This window comes from Amphiura filiformis, chromosome 18 (assembly GCF_039555335.1).
Source record: "Amphiura filiformis chromosome 18, Afil_fr2py, whole genome shotgun sequence".
Taxonomy (NCBI): Eukaryota; Metazoa; Echinodermata; class Ophiuroidea; order Amphilepidida; family Amphiuridae; genus Amphiura; species Amphiura filiformis.
This window is the reverse complement of record NC_092645.1, coordinates 52,304,670-52,329,740: the sequence shown is the minus strand read 5'-3', so window position 1 is coordinate 52,329,740 and position 25,071 is coordinate 52,304,670. Positions and strand designations below refer to the sequence as shown.

At 36.6% G+C, this 25,071-nt stretch overlaps 1 protein-coding gene across 1 annotated transcript; it reads right to left on the bottom strand.

Annotated features, from left to right (window-relative positions):
* Positions 1-6,530: 6,530 nt before the first annotated feature.
* Positions 6,531-17,927, bottom strand: LOC140138799 (neuronal acetylcholine receptor subunit alpha-10-like). Its single transcript, XM_072160571.1, has 7 exons — positions 17,790-17,927; positions 15,537-15,581; positions 14,817-14,926; positions 13,119-13,337; positions 9,207-9,520; positions 8,063-8,212; positions 6,531-7,599 (listed from the first exon to the last, which is right to left on the bottom strand). The coding sequence occupies exons 1-7, from the start codon at positions 17,907-17,909 to the stop codon at positions 7,187-7,189; spliced, it is 1,371 nt and encodes a 456-aa protein (XP_072016672.1). The 5' UTR covers positions 17,910-17,927; the 3' UTR covers positions 6,531-7,186.
* Between the last annotated feature and the right edge of the window lie 7,144 nt (positions 17,928-25,071).

The window sequence follows — 25,071 nt, the reverse complement described above, 5'->3', positions numbered from 1 at the left end:
TAAATGACGCTTCTACAGCCACACACACCACACACATACAAACGTACCCCCTTAACTGTTTTCAACTGGCATCAGAGAAGATATCGTACTCTTCCCAGAATCCTTTGCAACATAATACATCACCTCATTTCATCGTATGATACTGTCATTACTATGTACAGGTTCCCTTTTTTTTGTAATTTGACTGGCTAAACATGAGTCGATAGTCAAGAAATAAACACAGTTTGCAAAATCACGATGTGCTCTGTTCATGGAAGGTACTTTTCTTCACTCTCGACCCATGTTGCACTCGATACTAATCAGTAAAGAAAACTGAAATGGGAGAAATGCATTATGGGAAGTGTAAGATATCTTCTCTGAACTTGCGACATGAGGAAACAACTCCCCGGGATCGGGAATACTACTGATTGTTTCCAATTTTGATATTGTGGTGCGTTGGACCATGGAGCATTAGCAGTTTTATATTTCCCCATTGACCCTTAACGTTCACAGTAAAAGATGATAGTAAAAATGGTTTTTTTTTTAGAATTGCGGATTCTGTTAAAGCAGACTCCAAACCTTAATGAAATTCATTTCAACACTGTAACATGAAAACAGGCAGCCCGAGACAGGCAGGTGAGTTATAAATGGACCCTTGTATTGGACTGATGATAGTATCATTTCAACCATAGTGCTTAAGAACATTTTACATCCAGTATTTTAATCCCGTAATGAAACAAAACAAGGTATTTATAACCAGCTATTACATACTTTTTTAAATTACCGTTCTGTTCTTAAACAAAACTTAGCTCTTCTTCCGTAGAGACGCTACGTATTTAGTTTGCTTGCTACATACTACATAGGTTCATATTGGCTGTATTATTCAATTTTTGGTGGTTGCTATCTAGATACAATCATTTGCTGCATTTAATATGTTCGTTGTTTGTAGGAAGGGCAGTATATCATTCAGCTCGAAACGTCGGTTGTATTTTGTTTAATTTATTTACTTGCCCTGTAGTTTTGGATTCTTCCTATCGCAGGTTTAGTATGCTTGTATGTTAGCATACGTCAGTTGTAATATAGCTTTCCATGATATTTTCCCGGTCATGAGGTCAAATGTCACGAGGTCAAAGGTCAATCGGTGTCATTCTGGGACATGGGTCACGAGGATTAAGGTCAAGAGGTCAAAGGTCTCTTTCGGGTCAAATGTCAAGGAAGGTATCATTGCTTAAAAGTTAAAAGGTAAAAAGAAGAAAAAATGTTCGTCTCGCTCATTTGTTTACATCGTTTGTCATTTGCACGCCCACCACATTAATATTCATATATGTTAAATAGTTACGCCCATCTCATGAATATGCAAACAGAAGGTGCATATTCCCATATTATTTATTTACTTATCTTTTGTTAATTTTTTTTCTCGACTCAAAATTCCTGTTGACCTTTCACAATGGCGATATTGCCGGTTGACTTTTGACCACTTCTGATGGACCTTTGACCCGAAAGTGACTTTTGAAGTTGGCCTTTTGACCCGGAAGATGTCCTAGAAACCTATATTACTACTTTAATGAGATATGCAAAATGTGACAATTGTAATTGGGTGTGTGGGCAGGAGTTTGTTTTAGATAAAACTGCAATGATCAATGAACACAAATTTCAAAATAATGCTTCATGGGGACATTGTCGATATTCTTTTGAAGTTTTTATTTTTGAAAGGTCTTTTGGCGACATTTCTTTTGTCATTTCCATGTCAAAAAAACAGGGTTCATTGGTTGGCCCATACAAATAGCTACAAATTTTTCAAATTAATTCGGCTTACTGCATCCTCCTCATCACTTAATGTTTGTTATTGTCCAACCCAGATTTCTCGAGGGTATTGACATACACATGCCAATAGCCGTGCACAGTGCCCGCATGGAAGTAAGAGACATGGAAGCTGGTCGATCCAACACCTATTGAATTATTTACGTAACATTCTATAGAGAGTACGTATCAAGCTATTGTGATAACAATGTAGTCAGCGTGTCTTTAATGTGGATCAGACTTGCCGCCTTTATTGCCAGTTCGTTTATTTACAGGTTTATTATTTTGAGCAAAAATCGTGTTTTCTTGATTATGTTTCAAGTATGTTGTTTTTATTCGGAAAAAAGTGACAGGGATGTTAGATTTGTAATCCATAACTACAGAAATCCATTCAAAATATCGATTTCTACCCTATACTTACAGATTTTCTTAAACTTCAAAATATTGGAAATCATGCATTTACGTCTAAACCGCTAATTAGCGGTAATAATTGATATGCATACTTGGCACATGCTTTACATTATAAAATGAATCCCGCATCTATTTGTGTGCCCGGGGGCTGCCCGAAATTGCTGTTGACCAGAATGTTCCAGAGTCGGGTATTATCTTTACATTTTGCGTAAAATAAATTGTATTTCATTTCATTTTCTGTTTTAAAACTGCTATCTGAAAGTCTAGCATATATATACATTTAATTGGTAGGTTTTCACATAATTACATACTTTTAATAACATTGTATAAATTAAACTGATAGCATTCTGACCATTACGTAGGGATTTTATCAAATCTGTTTGTGTTCATAAAACTAGTCATGCACTGCGGTAATATAACACAGCCCATTGTCAGGACTTAGTACACGACCTCGTACTGCTATTGATTTTTAAGCGGGAACTTTGATTTTAGACATGGTACACGTTGACCATGCGATGACTCAATTGTTCCACTTTCAACTGTACTGCTTTTGTTCAGTATCGCGGCAAGTATGATACTCACTTTGATGTAGTATTTGACCAGCTTCCATGTGTATTACTTCCATGGTGCCCGGCACAGTGTGGACCGATGCCTGTAACCAGGGGCGTAACGTACAGTTTAGGGATGCGGGCTTGAATCAAGACTATGCTTAAAGGAGTATTTCGTGATCCTAGCATCCTCTTTTTATGACATTTTCAGTACATATCCACGAAAAAAGCATATTCCCAAAATTTCAGTTGATTCCGATATTGCGTTTGCGAGTCATGCATGATTATGTGTATTACAATGCTCCATAGACAATACGTTGTAATTTCGTTCTGGTGCACCAGAACGAAATTCAAATTTCACGATATCTTTGCTAAACGAATTAATCTGCCAGAAATATTTTGTACATAAACACTATGTAGCCAGAGGTTTCCAGTGATATAAAAATCTCAACTTTTTTTGAGAAAAGTGGGGGGATGAGGCTGTGGATCACGAAATGCCCCTTTAATTAATGTCATTATTTTATGAGATATTCAAAAATGGCACAACGACAATCAAGCACGCGGTATTTTCAGTGGCGTAACTCCTATGGGCTCAGGGTATGCAAACCCGCGGGCACCCGAGCTGAGGGGGCACCCGAAGCTAAGATTTCCCCTCCATTCCAACGGCAAAAATGTGCCCCTTTCAACTTCAAGACTTTTTTCATAGTTTGATTGCGAAATTCTCATACTACGATGCATTCCAGAAACTGATGAAATCAGATTTATTCAGGTGCCCCGGACTAAATCTGTATTCTTTAACGGGTCGGGTGCTCCTAGAACCAATGAAGATTTTAGTAAGTTTGTAACAAATATAATAGAATCATGGTCTCAGTCATGTATTTTAGGCCATAGGCCTTCCCCTTCGCTGCGTGAGACAAAAGTCTTTTACATGCCATCAAACACGCACGAAACATAAGCTACATGTAGCTTTACACAGGTGCAGTGACGAATCCCAAAGAAGTTTTCTGGATTGTCCCGTCAAGCCACATGTACATCAGGGTATGTTGGGGATTCCCAGTATCTATTATAAAAATTACCGATGCAGCAAAAAAGTATATATATAAAATCATTGCGATACATTAATCCTGCTATAGTGAGCCAGATTATCCATTATTTAGAGTATAAGTACTGCAAAAACAATGGATATTGCCGTATAATTTTTCCGTATACAGCTTCTATAAACACGTTCATTGAGAATTTGCTGGTAACAAATGATTTTGACCTTTTAAAATTGGCGATACAATACACATTTTATGGCAAATTATTATAAATTGATATTTTGTTTATTTTTCATATTGAACAGTCCTCGAAGTAAAAATCAAATGAAATGAAGGACATTCAATAATTATTGCAAACCAATAATTATGCGTAGCCAAATTAAGATGGGGTCCTACCAGAGTACCAACGGACCATCAGTGGGGCCAAATCGAGACATGTTTCGGCTGTCACATGCAGCTATTAACCAGAGGATGATTTAAGCACTTCCCACCACGCCACTGTGTTGACTTGCGGTTAGCACAGCTGTGTGAGTGAACATGACACGACTGCTCGCACATGGCATTGACGGCCATGGTTAAATTTGAATTTGGACTGATATATTTACAATAAAAACGCATTCACAATGCTGGTCGAATTCACATTTTATGTTACCTACAGAAGGTGTGAATTATCCTTCATGCATACATCACTTTAGATCTGAAATCGACCAACTAATAATGACACACGCACAATTCTTAAACAACGTCTTTTGCACAGAATTCAATGGGATTTGAAAAGTAAAGTGGCAGTTGAAACTCCGGTGATAACACGTTTGCAGTGCATGATGGGGCTTCCTTAAATCATCCTCTGGCTATTAACTAGCTAGACAAGCATGTGTTTAAACAAACAAGGTGGGATCTGGTAATCCCAAAAATATTTAAAAAGGAAGTGGCTGTGACGTGAAATTAGGACCTTATAAAAAATCTTGTTTTGACAAGCCGCTATTTTGGGATGTACGTACACTTTGGTCCACTAATGGTGGGACTTCGAAAATCTGGCTACGCCACTGCTAAGTCTGCAACTACATGTAATTTATGATGCTCGTCTTTTTGTGGCGCCCTCTACGGAGGCGCCACAATATAGGCATGACTTTGTGAAAAGCTTCTAATTTCACTCTTGCTAGATTGACTTAGCAATTGTTTTGCTAAAATTATGCCCAGCTCACAAATAAAACCACAATTTGTTTGGATTTTATTTTATTATTGTTTTCTGATATGCACGGGATAAAATGGTGAGCGTATATTCTTTGTTTAAAATACAAAATTAGGATTTATAAAAACACCAAATAAATCCTGACCTTTGTAAGCGTTCAACCAGTTTACCGTGTGCCTTAGAACCCGATAGACGGTGACATTTGACCATACACTAGGATCCACAACATGCTCATCTATCATGGGAGCAGTTCTTAAACCCTAATACATTTGTACATTCATCCTTTGTACACAAACTCATACTATGCAACTTGAGGTCAAATTTTGCACTATGATTATGTAATTGAGGTTATTGGACTATGCCATTGGGATGAGACTCTTGTGGTCCATAGTGATAAGTTCAATTAACGAGGCCTCTTAAACTGATGGCTTTTTTTTGCTAATTACCATAGAATCTATATAGCGGTTATTGCCAAAGTTGCAATATGGTGGCACAATTGGGCGGCAAACTGTATGCAAACAACACGGCATATTAATTATACATGTTCTACATTATTGTATTTTAAAACACTAAAGACCAAGGCCAAGACCAAAATCATGGAGGTAGTACTAGCTACTACCTCCATGATTGGATTAAGTAAATAACTAAATCCTGTTATCTACCCAGCAATGTTTGCTTATCTTAATAATTGTAACAAACTGTAGTGTACTAAATGGCACAAGACAGAAAAGGCAAACAGACAGAAATTTAGAGTTTTAAATTAGAGAGTTGACAGGAAGTTGTAAGAGTTTTATGGATATGATTGGTGTAAGCGCGAAAATGTTGAATGTCAGATCAAAGTCATCCGAGGTGAATTAAGTAATGTCAATCACAAATTGTTACAGGTCATTTGAGGTGGACTAAGTTTATATTTGGATTGTCAGAACACCTTCCCCAATCAAACACATTTCTCTTGCATTTGATCATCTTCTACTCTTGGATTTCTTTTAGAATACCCTACCACTGTAGATTTTCAATGGGGGTCTTTTATGAACGACCCATACACATACACTGTGAATGTAAAAAATGGTAGGGTATTCTACCTAGAAAAATCATTATAATACCAAATCTACACACCATGTAATTTACCATATCACGTCCAAGTTCACATTGGGCGCCACATTCCTTTTTTAAAGGAATTTTTATTCAGCTTTACGTTACATCATGGATTTGAGGACTAACTTCTAGAAGGGCACTGATTTCTGGAACAAGCCTGGTAAGTATTTTATACGCCATGCGATTTTGAAAACATCTTATGCTTGAACATTATCCGGGTTGATTTTCCTGGTATACTACTTGACACAGGTTAGCAAGGATAATACATGTAGAATAAATGGGCTCTTGAATATATAATTTGGCACTGTCTCATTATCTTTCTGTAATACATGAATAAGAATATTGAATAAGTTCATAAAAAATTAAAAGATTTAATTGAAATCACATTTAAGGGTTGACTAAGTATTATTGGTCGAGGCAGCCCAAAAGAATCTAAATCAATATGTTATTAAAAAGTAACATTTAACACCGTGATGTTTTGCAAAAGTTCAATCTACAAATCATATACTTTGAAAACTTGCTTGATTTACGGTTGTTAATGAGTTATGTACGTTTTACAAAGGTAATAGAGAGATTGCGATTTCTAAACATATCAAACGGACGTAGATCTGTTCAAAACCATCTCCTGTATCGAAGCGAGGTCACGTATTTAGCCAGTTTTGAAAAATTTCCACGTGCGAAATCAACGTAGATACATCGTTGAAAATGCACAAAATGTTAAAGACAGTCAAGGATAATGAACATACGAAGGAAAGTCTAATTATTATTATGATCCGTTTTGTTTGTAACAAATCATTATAATAAAGGTACAGCGATGTATTAAAAGTGACTAAATTCAAACGCGATATCCATACGCAGAGATTGTGCATTGAAATGTGTGTGATACCGTCCGTCGTTTTCAGTTTCTGTTTCCGTATCCGTATCCGTTTTTGTAAGTCATTGTTATTCTGAAGTGGTAGCCTCCCAGGTGTGACCAATCTTTTATTCTAGCCTATGCAAAGTAGGTGGTCCTAGCTGGCAAAGGAGGTGGTCCTAGCAAAATGAGCAATCGTAGCGTTGGTCTTGCTTTGGTAAGATAAACTAGCAGATTATATATGAGACGAAAATCTTTGGAACTATCCGCTTTAATCATCAGTCAACATCTCGTGTTCTTGTTCACTTTTCACAACTATATATGTTGTCATGACGACCGTAACTATGACAGTAAAACACGTAAACATTATCATCAAAACGCGATCAGCTATCATTGATACGAGCTGCCATTTTTCCAACATGATATCTTCGTTTGCTTTGCTGTTCATGTCATCTCTACTTGCGCATAAGATCTCTTTAATTTGTGCCAGATCAGAGGATACTGCAGTCATCACATTTGGAGAGTCTGTAATAAAGCGTCCGTTGATATTCGAGGCAGGAATGTGGTCTCTCCCGATCTGGGTGTGATAAACATTGGTTTCTGATTCATTTTGCAATGTTCCCACAATTTCTGTTGGGCTGATGTCGGGCAGATCAATCTTATTGGCTTTTGAAGATGGCGATCCTGTTGGATATGAGATACACGCTTCATGAATGTAAATAACAATAAAAAATAACAACAACAACATCATATACCGTAAAACCTCGTCTACAAGCATATATAGTGCTTTTGGTGAAAGCTAAATTAATCCAGGCGCCATCCATCGACAGAATTATAACATTATTTAAGTTTGAGCAAATAAATAACCGATACAGGCTTATACAAACAAGTTTTATTGTAAGACCAATCTATTGTATTGACATATTTTCGGCTGTGTCGTATTAATTTTGCTCTCATCAAAAAAATATATGCTTGTAAACGAGGTTTTACGGTATATCAATAATATTTCATAAGCAGAAGCAGAAGAATGTAAAGAAAATGAAACAAAAGAATGATGATGATGATGATGATGATGATGATGATGATGATGATGATGATGATGATTTATTTAGAATTGGCATATTAAGAAAGAAAGCATATTAACTACCTGTAATGCACACACATTTGCCCAAACAGCTAATGATACAATATTCCACCCATGTCGGCATTGGGGTTCTGTTGTACCCTACGTGAATAACTATTACTGTAAAGAACACCGATACGCATACCATAGTTATCATGAGCAGGAAAAATGTACCTGTGAAGAAATCAAAACAATGCGTAACCATGGTAACGTTTTAGCAAGACGTTTGAAGAGAAAGAAACAAAACTATCTTGATAAGAAAGAATGTCCGAATGTAAGTTCATACTAGATAAGCAATTTGTAACAGTTTAAATTAATTTTCAGCATAACAAATTCAAGTACTTGAATTTTTGATATGTGGCACACATTATATAACGCCTTCATTCGACCAAAAGTGGCCAATGGCCAACAAAAGGGCAAGACCAACACAACATCTTAGGACTTCGTCTGATAAAGATGTGTGTCACACGTTGAAAATTCAGGGTTGGTTGAATTTGTTGTGCTGAAACCCCGTTTAAAGGTTTAGAAATTGTCCATAAACTTGTGATTCTGAACTGTAGTTAGGATAACAATAACGACTGGTTAGCAAGTCTACTAAATGACCTCAAAATTTCAAAAATGGAGAACAAATCGCCGGATCCTTTCCAGAATTAATACAGCATATTTAGCCATTGTCAACATGGGGTCACCGACAGAAATATTTTCCTAATATTAAAAAAACTAACACTTCCGCTATATGGTATTTCACGATACAAAATTAATGGAAAGAAAAGAGCAAATGTTCGTCGTGTTTCACATCGGACCAGTGACAAGCTCTAATGATGTCATGACGTAAACAACGTGCGGGTCATTAATAATTATTTGGGAAAACCCAAATATGGAGGAATCCAAAAGTATGCTAATTAGAGGTTCAACATGTTCAACGAATCAGAATACGATCCTGGTATCCAAAATTATGCAAATGAGTTGAAGGAGGTTACGGGCACATGTACAATGGATCGCCTTTAGTTTATAATAGACCTCTGTGAGATGTCAGCACAACGTACAAAGCAGAATCTTGGACAACTATCCCGCGTTACCACGACTGACCCCGATATAATCATTGGCTTTATTCCGTGTGGTAAGTGGATAGTTGCCCAAAATTATACTTGCTGCCAGCACAACATACCTAATATTGGCGACTCTTCACCACTAGGGGGCATCGTTTCAGCGACCAGTTGTTGGAATACAACCAGTGCCAGCAAATTGGTTATAGACAGGGTTAACTTTTCGCCACAATCCGGTGGTAGATAGAAAACCAATAAGGAGAGTGCGGCGAGAAAGACACATGGTAAAATTAAATAAGTAATGTAAAATGAAGAATTCCGACGAAATATAATTGTGTAAATGAGGTCATAGTAAGGCTCCGGACAACACTGATATTTCGTTACTTCACGTCTATTTGTCACTGATTCCAATGTCCATACACCATTTTGTAAAAAGCTGAAAAGAAAAACAAATTATATATATTGAGAAGAGACACAGATAAACTTTGGGAAATTGATTATGAGAAATGGCAGCCAGTAAGGATTTGAAACTATCTGATCACCGGACCGATGATCTACCAACTGAGGTAATAAGTCATATGGAGATGACCTGTGATATTATTATCTATAGGCCCTCAGTTCAATACCCACCCTCAGAACTGAAGGCCTATAGATAATAATATCACTGCGCGGGGTCTTCTTCGTTGGACTCATTAGCTCCGTTCGAAGAGCATCGGTCCGCTGATCCGAAGTTCCCATGTTCAAATCCTAGTTGGTCAGTAATTTGTTTTCACTGGCTCTCATTTATGTATAATTATATAAGGTTCGCAGATAATGAAGGGGACGGGTAGAAAAAGTTATCCCGCCTGGGAATCAAACCCAGGACCTCCTGTTTACGAAACCTGTGCCTTAAAACCATATTATAACATTTGCTGAGGAGGACGCCCTCAATATTTTTCGAAATTCTGTTTTTTACACGATTATATTGTACTTTATTAAACCAACATACCATGCAAAAATCAAGACCATAGGTGCTGTAGTTTTGTCAAAATCCGAGATTTTGAATAAAACGCAGGAACCGTCGTTTTACACGATGTTCATAACACAGTACGTACATGGCGTGCGGGACGGTGATGTACACAACAAAGGATCGTACAGTAACACGACCGAAGGAGTGATACGTATTGGCGACATCGGCGCTGGTAGTAAATTCCAATTTTAAGAGGGGATATATTGTCAGTAAAAGCTAACATTTTATGGCAAAGAAATATTAATCTATTTTGTATGAAAATGTTATAATATGGTTTTAACCACTTTGCCATGAAGCCAAATTTAACTTGCAACTAATTATAAATGTGAACCTTAAGATGGACTTCATATGTATACGTCAAATGACAATTAATATGTATTACCATCGAATTCAAACATTGTAATTTCAAGACAGAAAAAATAATAAAGCCTGTTACTATCCACAACCACTTTAATTAATTTTTATTCTTTTTGATCATGCTAATAACCGTGTGTTGTCTACGTTCCCAATTAATGGATGTTGAACACAAAATTGAACACTACATTTATTTTTAAGCATTTCCAGTTCACAGAATTTTGTCATTAGAATGATATTTAACAGTATGCTATAAATACGCACATGACCCATGGGCACGACATACCAAGACCAGCAAGCGTGACCAAATCCTCATGCATTGACCACTATACAGAAAAGGATAGGATTCCTATCATAGGAACTCTGTAGATTAATATCAAATTTAAGTATTAATTGAATAGCAAAATTATTACACATGGAGAAATACCAAATTTGTAAAATGTTATCAAAAACAACATTTTGAATGTATTTGACGACGAAAAAAATCAACGACGGAAATATAATCACAAAGTTGAACAAAATAGACAATTTTGCTGCACAGTAGTCTCATGTTGTTCCGCCTTTGCATTCAAATGTATAGGAAGACCACCCGCTATGTAGAAGGTCACTTCGAGACTTAATGTCTAAAAGCTGTTATGGCAGCGTGGAGGTGGTCAAGTGCGTATTTATAAAAGCGTATTTATAAATATAGTCGAAGCATACTGTTTAAGGGGTTCAGATTATTCTTCCAGTGTCAAGGCTATTGAGAAAGTATGAACTTGCGTTATGGTTCTTATCTGATCTGCCACCTTTGTTCCATAACCATGTAGGTATAGGACATTTTTTTGTTTTTGCTATAGCCCCCGAATGTAATGTATTTAATTATGTTTGTACTCACTCAGGTAGCATTGTGTGTGAATTTTACATCCGAACTAGGTGCTATTCTTTTTTATGGGCATTTTAGTGTCTAAAATGGCCCAAAATGAGGGTTTTTCAATATTGCCGTCCATTTCTAATTGTCACCCCCATAGACTTTACATGTAAAATAAAAAGGCTCATAAAAATTTAATAGCACTTAGTTCGGATGTAAAATTCACACAAAATGCTTTTTTTTGAGTGATTACAAAGATAATTAAATACTTTTCATTCGGGGGCTATTTGGATTTTTTTTTTAATGTATTCCTTGTCCAATGACATTTCACAATAAAATATATGGATTATGAATAGTTATTTACTGAAAATCGGTTAAAGTGGTTCTCCAGGGGCGTGGTTCCCGACATGATTTTGTTAAATCACTAATAATTACATTTCAAGGATATTTAGCAGATAGAACAAGGAGATCCCAAGTTCCTTAAATAAACATATAAAACATTTCCAATATATAATGCTAATGCAAATTTGGAGCTCTGCAAAAATGTTGTGAGTTTTTGGGAACACACTGTAGAGTATCCCATGTAAACACATCAAAAATTATAGTTCCTACTACTTGGAGTGGCCATCATAAGCAATACAATTAATATGAACGTTTGTAGAAGTGTAGCGAATTAAAAAGACTAGTTTGCGTCTGACGTCAGTGTAAAGGCACGGCGTGATTGGCTGCTGACCTGCGCAGTACGACATTTTGGTTGACAGGACGTCATACGCAAACGCGTCTTTTTAATTCTGTCTTCAATTATATTTTGTTGCAGCTTGATACCACACTTGTGTAAAACGATATGGGATTGACAAAGACACTCGGAATTGAATGGAATATGATGCGACATAAAATTGCATTCCGTGACATGTTCCGCTCATCCGAAGTAAGTGGCAGTCAGAGTGTCCCATTGATCGGTAAGCGCCATCTCTGACCGTAGTATGTTCAACTTGGAGAGCATTGTGCATGATAGCTTCGAGTACCAGCGACCTAACCAGGCCGGAAGCACTTACTTAGACTACTTTCTGGAAGCAACCAAAATCTGTTTTTTCAACACGACTTTTATTGTCAGTTAGAACTAGCTAAAGGATTATCATTTAGCTTTCAACAACTCTTCCTATACCTTTGTACAGGAGCCAACCGTTGTTAATCCATGATGAATCCACACTTTTACTGTAGCGTATACGCGAACGCGAGCGAGACTACGCGTTACGCTAGAACGCGTAAAATTCGTCATGCTGAAACATGTGTGCGTATTCAAGCTTTACAAGTTGAAGTCAATATTTTTTCAGGCAGCGGCTAAACATGCAGTTTTATTCTGTAGTTTTATTGCCGATATCAACAGAGAAATCATCGAAGTTTTTGTAAGGCTGAGGGCAATGATTAACTAACATTCCTCTTGAAATAATCATGTGAATTATACGATCTTTAGCTTCTTTTCGTTGTTGAAAGGGAATCAATCATGTTTCACCGTTGTTCATCACCGTTTAACAACTCGCGTCCGGCGCGTCTGCGTGGTTTACTTCGCTCGGGCAGCTAAAGCTGCCCTCGCGAAGTAAACCACGCAGACGACGCGGCCGCATCGTTGTTAAACGGTGATGAACAACGGTGAAACATGATTGATTCCCTAAACAGGATAATACTGTTTTGATCTCAATACGTGTTGTATTTTTTATGGAATTAGAGTTGTTGTGCTCTAAGTTATGCCCACTCCAAGTATAAACAAGGCTTTCTTTCTTTTTCTTATTTTGAGCGCAATACAACACATAATTCATTTACCTGTTTTGAGCTACATCTTCTGCTCGAAGATCGATATGATTCCCATCATAAGACCAGGAACTCAATCTCATGTCACATTTTTGAGTGTCGAAAGGAAAATATCGGATCTGCATTCGACATGAGCTCCCATAAATGGCTGGTACAAACCAATACGCACTGCCATTGGAGTAAACCATAACATAGGTATCGAGCTTGTATCGCTCAAATGCGTCATCTACCCTGAAATAGAACAAGTTGATGCAATATATTAATTTTTTGTTGGGAGCCAGAGATAAAGATACTAGTTCGTGTCTGAAGTCACCTATCAATCAAACTCAGAAACGGTTTGTTTACGATCAGGGGCGTAGCAAGAGCATCAGGGGCCCATGGACAAGGAACAGTTCGGGCCCTTTTAACCAGGGCGGGATTTAGCCTACCAAAATTTGGAGGCCCCGAACTCACGTGCCGAGGAAGGCATGTGCACTCAAGTCAGTGGCCAAGTTTTGGTTTAACTAAAGGGGGCTAACATATTTTGTTCACTTCAATTTCAGACTACTTTGGCCCCAGATCAACATAAATTCTGGTATTTGAATGCGCGCGAAGCGCGAAAATTGTACAATTTTGCCCTATTTTGACCAAAAAACATGCTGTTATTGGGGTTAAAAGAAAGATGCATAGGGTAATTTGGGGGGCCCAAAATTGGCCTGGACCCGGGCCCATCTGGCCCAATGGTATAAAAATCCGGCCCTGCTCTCCATTATCAGCCCTTATTTAATTTTCGCTTTTGTGCTTGGGGCCCCTGAACCCTCGGGGCCCATGGACTTCGTCCACCCTGTCCCCCCGCTTGCTACGCGCCTGTTTACGATTTGTGGTTATGATTGAAATATCTGAACGCAACGATATTACAGTGTGCGATATGGTTAGTGTGCTACTTTCAAACATACAAACCGTCTCAAAAGTTAGATCTTACCCAGCAAACACAAAACGTTTTTAAAAAGTTTTAAACGGTTATATTTTGTGGAGTGGGGGGTCTCCTAATTGACAGGATGTAAATGTCAAGAGGGGTCGCAATCAATAGAAGAGGAATAGAGGAATAGGAATATAGCAAAAAATAAACTGGGCTCAGAAATTTTTTTTCACAAGGTCATATCTTAAAATCCCGTCCATAAAAATGAACTAAAATTACACACAGGATTACTTCAATACTGTAAACATATGTCAGCAACCAAGCGGTTCTCCAACTGACACAATAGCAAAATGCACTGACACGGAACAGATTTCTGGACCACATTCACAGGCGATTAATTGGCACCCAGCAAAAAGAAATATGTGAGAATGCGTACAAGATCCTTACGCAGGCGATTATTTCCAAAGAGTAAGTGGAATAGTGTGGAACGGGGCTGTTCTGCCTTTCACACACTTTCTTCAAGAAACAGGTCTTGTTCCACACTAGTCCACTAACTCACAGATGTCTTGTACCAACTATTGGGCTGTGAATATGGTCCAGGAAGGTGTTTCGTGTCAGTGTATTTTGCCGTTTCGTCAGTTGGACAACTGTTTGGTTACTGACCAGTGTGGACTAGAGTATTGAAGTAATCATGTGTGCAATTTTGGTTAATTTTTATGGACAGGATTTTAAGATATGACCTTGTGAAAAATTATAAGTTTCTTTTTGAACCCAGTTTATATAACGTTGGACTATATAGCTGTAGAACTTACGTTTGATAAAGACTAATATCTGGTAGCCAAATCTTTTCAGCAGGGACATGAACGACATCTATTCCTCCAAACTCTGTTGCATTCCAAGTCAAAAACTCATCTGTCCAAGTCTAGTGGAAGAAATTTATATCATTAGGCTATTTCAGTTAAATTCCACACTACCCCTGTTAAAGATTTTTGAAATATCTTCCACAGGGGGAATATATTTTTTAAATGTAATTGGTCAGAGTTTAATAATCATCTTGAAACCCATACTCCCTCTGTATTATGACTTTACCTATATCTTTCACAAATGGAGTAAGTATTTCAAATGGAAGTTACCCAATTGTCTATTCCATTCAAAATTGATACTCCCTCTGTGGCAGACTTTAGCTAAATCTTCCACAGGGGTAGTGTGGATTTTAACTGGAATACATGTAGCCCATTAGAATTTTGGGCCTCATAACTAGTAAATTGTTGGTCTAAAGTATGCATATTTAGAATGGCAAGTACTTGACGAATCCATCTGTGATGTCAAATTTTCAGTTTTGAAGACCCCCCCAAAAAAAAAAACATTTTTAACTCAATTTGTTTTTGTTGTATTGTCTAAAAAATAATTTTACATACGATATTTACGTGTTATTTTTAAGCTAAATAAAGGAAAGCTTTATGATGAAACGTAATATCTAATCCAATTTTCCTACTGATTTTAATGTTTTTTGGTACCTTTATCATGCTTACCATCTTTATCCAAGTCATTATCTTAAATTTCTGATTTCTGGTATCCTTCAATATAGGAAAAAAATAATAGAGAAAAACAAAACATTTTGTTAAAGATGACAACTAATAAAATTTGCTTAAAGGAGGATTTCCGTGATCCTAGCATTCTCTTTTTTTGTTGATATTTTTCAGTAGATATCTACGAAAAAAGCTTATTCACAAAATTTCAGTTGATTCCGATCTTGCGCAGGGGCTATTTTAACGTGCCTCTTGGCACGTTTGTGCAGTGAGATTAAAATTCCGTGCAGTGAGAATTAAAAATCCGTGCTTAGAATAATTTCTATGCCAATAGGGATGCTTTTAATATAGCATCTACCGTAAAGAATATTTTCAGATAAAATGTCAATGGTTTAGCGCTGACCGCGCTTAACACTTCATTACCCCCTTTTCTCGTGTTTCTAGAAAACTATTAATTTTCACAGGGCCTCATGCATGCATATTATAGACATAGTTTGCTAACCGCTACATGTAGTATCATCATTCATCAACCCCTCCCTCACGTCTTGCTAACGATGATAGTGTTTACAATCAAAACAAGTTCTGACAACTTTCCATTTTTCAACGTGCTTGGTAAATGCGGCAACTCCTGGCGATCGCAACAAAAATGCATAGGCAAAGATTCCTTGGGGGGAGGAGGGGGAATTACCAAAAAAATTGATAAGGGGGAACGGTACATATAATCATCCCCCATGTTGAGGTAACGCCTGATGTGGGTTTCTGTCCAAATTAACCTCATTTGGCCATATGCTAAAAAGTACCCATTTTTGCGCTCTTCATGTGAATTATTCCACTTTTGCACCATATTTCACCATTTTAGCTTCAATATAGCAAAATGTTCACTCGCTTCGTGCGCATTTGTACAATAAACCTATAATGTCGGGGTATATTTGAGGAGAACGTGGAATTGCAGTATTACAAATTTTGACTGTTTCTGATTCTCTGACGTGACATAAAATCCGACTGATGTCACTTTGTCATCACTAAGATACTAATATTTAAAATAAGACTACAATGGCTGAAATTGACCCAAAATTGAGAAAATGGTAATTGGTTTGGTTTCTTTTAACTGCACAATTTTTCCGAGTTTGAGTACCACAGCTACCCCCCCCCCCCCCCAAAAGCAAAAACAAAATACTTAAGCAGTAGAGCCATTTAGACCATGGTGAATAAACTAAACAATTTTTAAAGAAAATAGTGAGCGAGAGAGAAAAACAGCCTTGAACCAAGGCTAAAAGTAGGTTACCTGAAGTTTATTTTCAGGATCTAGATCTTTGTGCACAAATCCATGTATTCTATGATGTGACTATATGCGATGCGTGCATGGTTTGGAAACAAAATAGTGGGGATTATGTTGTCAGTAATAAACACCTCAACAGAAGAAAGTTCTTACTGTTTGAGTGGTCATAAAATATAATTATTTTTAACACAATAAAGTAAACCAAATTATGATCAAATGCAATTGGTTACGCTTGCCAAAAAAGAAGTGAATATCGTATAATATGATCAACTTGGAAATCTCGAAGGCGTTACTAAAAGACTTTAAGGTAACTTAAGTCAAAAATGAGTTACTAAAATGCCTGATTTTTAAAAATCTCCAAAACTGGAGGGAAACCTCCCCCACCCATCCCGCAAGCTCATAACAGCTGGTTGATCATCGAGACTTTACATTCACCAACGTGCAGTGACTTTTTTCTCCTAAAATAGCCCCTGATCTTGCGTTTGTGAGTTATACATGATTATGAGTATTACACTGCTCCATAGGCCACTGTTGTAATTTCGTTCTGGTATATCAGAACGAAATTCAAATTTGACGATATTTTTGCTAAACGAATATCTGCAAGAAAAGTAGGGGAATGAAGCTGTGGATCACGAAATGCCCTTTTAAAATATGATTCACTTCATTATTAACCAGTCAATTTATCGGGTCTTACAGTTTGAATAGATTGACCTCGAATTTCTTTTCACAGGACTCGCTAGTATTTTGGAGATGATTGAAAATGGTTCTTTCAAATATTAGATTTTTTTGTCTTTGAAAGAACTACATGTTTCAGCAGGTAAAATACCATTACATCTAAGAATCATTAAATTATTTGAAAAACTGTGAATTTAAATGGTAAAATGTGTAGTCTTTCAACTAAATAAAGTTCTGTGTACGTGAAGTCTTCCATGTGTGGATGTGTGTGGATTTCAACTTGAACAATCCAATTCACTTACAAAATCCAAGAGAGCATAAAGAACCATTCTATAGGTAACAATAGTCGGACTAATGCCATCTTTGATTGGACGAACAAGACCTCTGTAGTGACCAAATAAATGTTCTTCAAGTCGGATCATCGGACTATTTGAACAGCAACCTCCTGCAACATGAAGATAATTAACACGGCAATTACATGCGGAGCATTCACTTGGGAATATCAACTAAATAAAGTTACAGACTTGACATTTAGTATGGAATATTTTTTCGTAAAATTCCAAGACTGGTCTGGTAGAGGTCTGCATAAACCTCTCGGGCTAAATATTAATTGGGACGTGTCGGGAGATGGTGTAAAGTAATTGTTTGAGAGAAAATGTGCTTTCCATTAATTTACATTATGGCGCTCATAATGTAGTGAATTAGCCTAAAATAGCGGATTTAAGAAGACTGAATTTGATTTTTGTGGGGTAAAATTTCTGAATTTGACAACATTATTCTGATATTATCAAATTTATTGACGTTTTACGTTTGGGGTGATATTTACTGAATCTAAATACCAGTAAGTGTTCATCGGAACTGAAATACACTTGTAATCTACCAGTTTTGAAAGTGGGAGGAGCTTTAAAAATATGGCTCTGAAAAGTGTTACGCACTCTGGGCCAAATGTTATAAACTTACTGTACACAAAAAACAGCGTGAGTTCATTGGACAAACAAGAATCCGCGCAGTTGTTTTGTACCATAAGTTTATAATATTTCACCTCAGGGGGACCATTCAAAGTTTCTGAGTACGTACCACTTTTAAGAGCCATAATTATTTTAAGCTCCTCCCATATTCAACAAATTGGTACATTGCAAGTGTATTTCAACTGTGATAAATGCCAACTGCTGACGAAGTTTAGGAAATATCACCACAAACCCCTATAAATTTGATAATAACAATAATGTTGCATAAGTCCGAAATTGAAAGCTCAAATTCAGCCTCCCTAAATCCACCATTTAAGGCAAATTCGCTACATTATGAGAGCTTATGAGCACCATAATGTAAACTCATGGAAAGCACATTTTCTATCAAACAATTATTTTACACCATCCCCGATACACCCCAATTAATAGTTTGGCCGTGCGGTTTATGCTAACCCCTTCCAGACCAGTCTTGGAATTTTGCGAAAAAATATTCCTTACTTATGTTAAGTCTGTACTTGGGACACATCAAAATGGTGGTAAAAACAAATTTACATAATAATTCCGTCGGAGAAAGGTAAAGATTTAATACACAGGACATCTTCAAATTTTATGTACCTATTTTAGTTTCACTCCATAAAAATATGTTCTTATTTGCGTGTTTCTTTGTTTGTTTGTCTGTCTGTTTGTTTGTTTGTAGGTTGGTCGGTAAGTATATGAAGAGCTTAGTTTCAAAACCCCTTACATCCACTTGCCGAATTTTGAGAACACATCAAAAAATCATCAAAAAAAATCATTGATATATGGGAGTTTTCGACAAAAGCAGTTTTTGGTGGGATGCTTTGTTAGGGATGAGCATCCCACCAAAAACGGCTTTTGTTGAGACCCCCATATATCAGTGATTTTTTGATGATTTTGTGATGTTTCGGCAAGAGGATGTAAGGGGTTTTGAAACTAAGCTCTTCATATGTAGCATATGATCGGAAATTATTATTACCAATCACAACCATTAACATCAAGGTTACTATAAAGTACTCGAGGATAACTAAAATCACTCATAATATATTTATTAGGAAAAACACATTACTATTTCAACTTGTCTGTATTATTTATGCTCGTCGCATAGAAACTGAAGAAATGATATTAGGATTCCTAAACCTATATCGATATATGCAATGGTATATTGCTTTTAATTTCTATGTGTTAAGGAATCTGATAACAACGTTTGCACAGTATTTTTGTTAAATTAAATTTATTTATTTATTTATTTATTTATTTATTTATTTATTTATTTATTTATTAATTATTAATTAATTTATTAATTTATTAATTTATTAATTTATTTATTTATTAATTAATTAATAAGGGCGTAAGACAATGCGAAACACAAATTAATATATGCGAGGATCCGAAATAAACGATGCAAGCCCGAGAAATTATAATTTAAATCACGTGATTGGGGCTTGAGCAAACTGGCATATGAAAATATTAGAGAGTTATCATGGGGACTTAAGTTGAGATTGCCCGAATACCGACTGTGAACTCAGGTAGTACAGTGGTAAAGCTCTGGACCGGTAATCCAGCGACCGGGGTTCAATCCCCGCTGAGTCCTGATTTTTTCTCTCTCAATATTTTCATATGCCAGTTTGCTCGAGCCCCAATCACGTCATTTAAATTATAATTTCTCGGGCTTGCATCGTTTATTTCCGATCCTCGCATATATTAATTTGTGTTCGCATTGTCTTACGCCCTGCCAGGGTGAAGCATATAGGCCGCCTCCTTCTTCATTATTTAATATATAATTGGCCGCTGAGACACAATGAGAGAGTTATCATGGGGACTTAAGTTGAGATTGCCCGAGTACCGACTGTGAACTCAGGTAGTACAGTGGTAAAGCTCTGGACCGGTAATCCAGCGACCGGGGTTCAATCCCCGCTGAGTCCTGATTTTTTCTCTCTCAATATTTTCATATGCCAGTTTGCTCGAGCCCCAATCACGTCATTTAAATTATAATTTCTCGGGCTTGCATCGTTTATTTCGGATCCTCGCATATATTAATTTGTGTTTCGCATTGTCTTACGCCCTGCCAGGGTGAAGCATATAGGCCGCCTCCTTCTTCATTATTTAATATATAATTGGCCGCTGAGACACAATGAGAGAGTTATCATGGGGACTTAAGTTGATATTGCCCGAGTACCGACTGTGAACTCAGGTAGTACAGTGGTAAAGCTCTGGACCGGTAATCCAGCGACCGGGGTTCAATCCCCGCTGAGTCCTGATTTTTTTCTCTCAATATTTTCATATGCCTGTTTGCTCGAGCCCCAATCACGTCATTTATTATTTTTTATCATTTATATAAGAGACTGTTTACTTCTGTGATTCCATTTATTTCACTGCTCCGTGACTCCGTTTAAATCAGATTTCTTTATCAGTGTGATTTTCTTATGAATTGAATGGGCATGGGTCGGATTTACATATTTCATGTTCATGGCCCTGGGCCAGGCTTAAATATAGGGCCCCTAGCTATAGTGCAACATATTTCTCATTTCAAAACAGTACTATAGTAAATTTTCCCACTTTTCTTTTTTCCGTTTTAAATTTTATTTCTTTTATCTTCCCAAATTTGAGCCCTTGGATCTTGGACCCTGCACTCGGGCCCATCTGGCCCTGTGGTAAATCCGGCCCTGATTATTTACATGCGTCATAACCCAGCCCAACCAACCTCTACCATGGCTTTGCCTATACGCGCCTTACCTTTACCTTGTAGGAGAATGCCTACCAAAATAACAGCTCTTATGCTTATCCTTAACAAACTCGCCATCTTCACAACCTTGTACAGCTCCACAGATGAAAATCGCAGATATTTGAATCATCTGAAATTGGGTTTCGCATTCCGCGATTCACATTAAGCGAAACTAAAATATCCGCCCACTATTTTAGTCCAGTTTATATTGAATTTACAGTGAATATTCTGGTAACATCGTGTTAACGTAATATTATGATCTTTAACAAAATATATCCTACTGCTCTCAATAATATTCGCTTCGTTGAAATAAAGCCTTTTTAATAATATTCACTTAAAAATTGAAATCATTTGCTATTTTGCCTCAATACAATGGATGGCGGTATAATGGGTTATTCCAATTGAAATCCACACTACCCCTGTGGAAGATTTTGGAAATATCTGCCACAGAGGGATTATGTTTTTCAAATGTAACTGGTCAGGGTTTATCATTTTGAAACCCATACTCCCCCATACAGTGAGTATTATGGCTTTACCTATATCTTCTACAACTGGAGTGAGTATTTCAAATGGAAGCTACCCAATTGTCTATTGTATTCCAAACTCATACTCCCTCTGTGGAGGACTTTAACTATCATCAACAGGGGTAGTGTGGATATTAAATGGCCCAATTGAAGACCGAATTATAAAAAAAAAGACTAGTTTGCGTATGACGTCATGTCAACTAGACCAAAATTGCTGTACTGCGCAGGTCAGCAACCAATCACGCCGCGCCTAATTTGCACTGACGTCAGACGCAAACTAGTCTTTTTAATTCGGTCTTCAATTATATTAATTCTCATATTGATGGAGATAGCCAGTTTTTTAATATGCAATTTGACTTCGACCGTAATTGTTATAATTACGTTTTCCCGCCCAATTTAATACCTGTTTCAATAAAATGAATATACCTGTCATTCAATTGCGCGCGAAATTGAAAGACGAAGCCTATTTGCAGCCGATTTTTATTGGTTATTAATTTTATTAATAACGGTCATTCCATTTCTTAAGAACACAGTGGCTGTAAATTGAGTGAATAATCACCCAGCAGACACAGAACGTTTTACAGAAACATTTACATGTCGGGTTAAATAAACGGTATAAAACGTTAAAATAACATTCAGAAAATATTTTTGAAAACTTAAAGGAGTATTTCGTGATCCTAGCATCCTCTTTTTATGACATTTTTCAGTACATATCCACGAAAAAGCCTATTCCCAAAATTTCAGTTGATTCCGATTTTGCGTTTGCGAGTTATGCATGATTATGTGTATTACAATGCTCCATAGACAATGCGTTGTAATTTCGTTCTGGTGCACCAGAACGAAATTCAAATTTCACGATATCTTTGCAAAACGAATTAATCTGCAAGAAATATTTTGTACATAAACATTATGTAGCCAGAGGTTTCCAGTGATATAAAAATCTCAACTTTTTTGAGAAAAGTGGGGGGATGAGGCTGTGGATCACGAAATGCCCCTTTAAAGCAAAACATTCTAACATAATATAATTAAAAATGTTGACAAAATATTTTACAAAAATGTTTGCCAAAAGTTATTTTGCAATAATATTTTGAAAACATTTTTAAAATGTACCAGTTGTTCGTTTTTATCTAACATTTTTTTTTAAAATGCTTTCATGACCTTTATATGACCCCACATTGAAATGTTATTAAAACCCTTTGACCAAAACCAAAACTCGTATTATCGCGTATACACGTTTATAACGTTTAAAAACATTTTAGTGTTTGCTGGTCAGATGTTGTTACTTACGAATTCAAATCAAATGAGATTCTTCTCTCCCAAGCAAAAATGCAGTAACTGTTTTTCCTATTACTATCTGAAACTCCTTTTTACTTTGCGTGCAAAGAGAATTAAAATAGGAAATTCCATTTAAAATCCACACTCCCCTGTGGAAGATTTTGGAAATATCTTCCACAGGGGGAGTATGAATTTCGAATGTAATGAGCACCTCCATTTGAATTTTATACACCACCTGAGAAAGATTCAACTTGAATCTTCCACTGAGGGAGAGCGAGTTTCAAATGGAGCTGCTAATGTGTTAATTCTATTTAAAATTCATGCTCCCCTGTGGCAAATATTTCCAAAATCTTCCCAGCGGTAGTGTGGATTTTAAATAGAATAGCCTAATATTTATGTCTATATAACTGTGAAATTAAGCTAAATTTATACACTTTTGCTATCTACCTAGGATAACTTCATAAAGTTCAGGGTATTATTTTGCTATCTACCTAAGATAGCCCTGAAGTTCAACGTAAGTTACACAATTTTACTATCTATCTAGATAGCTCTAAAGTTCAGCGTAAGTTACATAATTGTACTATCTACATAAAATAGCTCTGAAGATCAGCGTAAGTTATACAATTTTACTATATATCTAAAATAACTCTGAAGTTCAGCGTAAGTTACATAATTTTGCTATCTACATAAGATAGCTCAGAAGTTCAGCGTAAGTTATACAATTTTACTATCTATACCTAAAATAACTCTGAAGTTCAGCGTAAGTTACATAATTTTGCTATCTACATAAGATAGCTCAGAAGTTCAGCGTAAGTTATACAATTTTACTATCTATACCTAAAATAACTCTGAAGTTCAGCGTAAGTTACATAATTTTGCTATCTACATAAGATAGCTCTGAAGTTCAGCGTAAGTTATACAATTTTACTATCTACCTAAAATAACTCTGAAGTTCAGCGTAAGTTACATAATTTTGCTATTTACATAAGGTAGCTCTGAAGTTCAGCGTAAATTACATAATTTTGCTATCTACCTATAAGATAGATCAGAAGTTCAGCGTAAGTTACACAATTTTACTATCTACCTAAAATAACTCTGAAGTTCAGCGTAAGTTACATAATTTTGCTATCTACATAAGATAGCTCTGAAGTTCAGCGTAAGTTACATCATTTTGCTATCTACCTATAAGATAGCTCTGAAGTTCAGCGTAAGTTACATAATTTTGCTATCTACATAAGATAGCTCTGAAGTTATAACTTTAGCCCTTTTCGGAATAATGACCCTCTCGAACTAAATTCAAAATGTGTTTTTAAGCACCTTTTTGTGTTCCCCATGCTAAATCGGTGATCTGTACACCCTTTGACGTACAATTTAGAGTATAAACATGACTGTACATGATCTAATCATCCGGCTGGAAGATGTTGAGGAAGACTCGTATACTATACATCACGCTCGGCGTGACGAAATATCAGGTGTAGGCCTAAATGCTTATGGAATTTACCGAAAAGGTAAATTTGAGTCGGATGTTACGAGATTTAGATTATTCATTTACCGTATATGGCATTGATATACACTGGGCTATTCCATTTAAAATCCACACTACCCCTGTGGAAGATTTTGGAAATAATCTGCCACAGGCATGACACTTGACAGTGAGAGTAGGGCCTATGGATTTCTTCTTCTTCTTCTTCTTCCTTATAAGTGCCTCCCTCATATGTATGAGTATTGTCGCACTGCGTACAGACAAGCTGTACTTATTTTTTACTCTGGAACCTAGAGTAGATGAGTGTATTTTGAAGTACAGTCAACATGACCGGGATGATCCCCTGCTCTTTTCGAATAGCCTGTGACGTTCTTTAACGTGCACACTACATTAATGTGAGAAAATATGCATGTACACGGGACCGACAGCTTAAAGTGCCCTCCGAAGCACTAAGCAAGTAGAGTGAAGTGTCTTGCTCAAGGACACAAAGAGGACACAAATGGAATTTACATATTAGCAGTTCCGTTTGAAAATCATTCTCCCTCAGTGGAAGATTCAGATTGAATCTTTCTCAGAGAGTGTATCGAATTTAAA

Bases quoted from the DNA above. Each gene is read 5' to 3' on its own strand.
- LOC140138799 (XM_072160571.1), bottom strand. From the start codon at position 17,909: ATGATCCGACTTGAAGAACATTTATTTGGTCACTACAGAGGTCTTGTT. The intron at 15,582-17,789 runs GTAAGTGAATTG...CCTATATTGAAG, and splicing joins TTTATGCTCTCTTGGATTTT to GATACCAGAAATCAGAAATT. The intron at 13,338-14,816 runs GTAAGTTCTACA...GTTCTATTTCAG, and splicing joins GATATTAGTCTTTATCAAAC to GGTAGATGACGCATTTGAGC.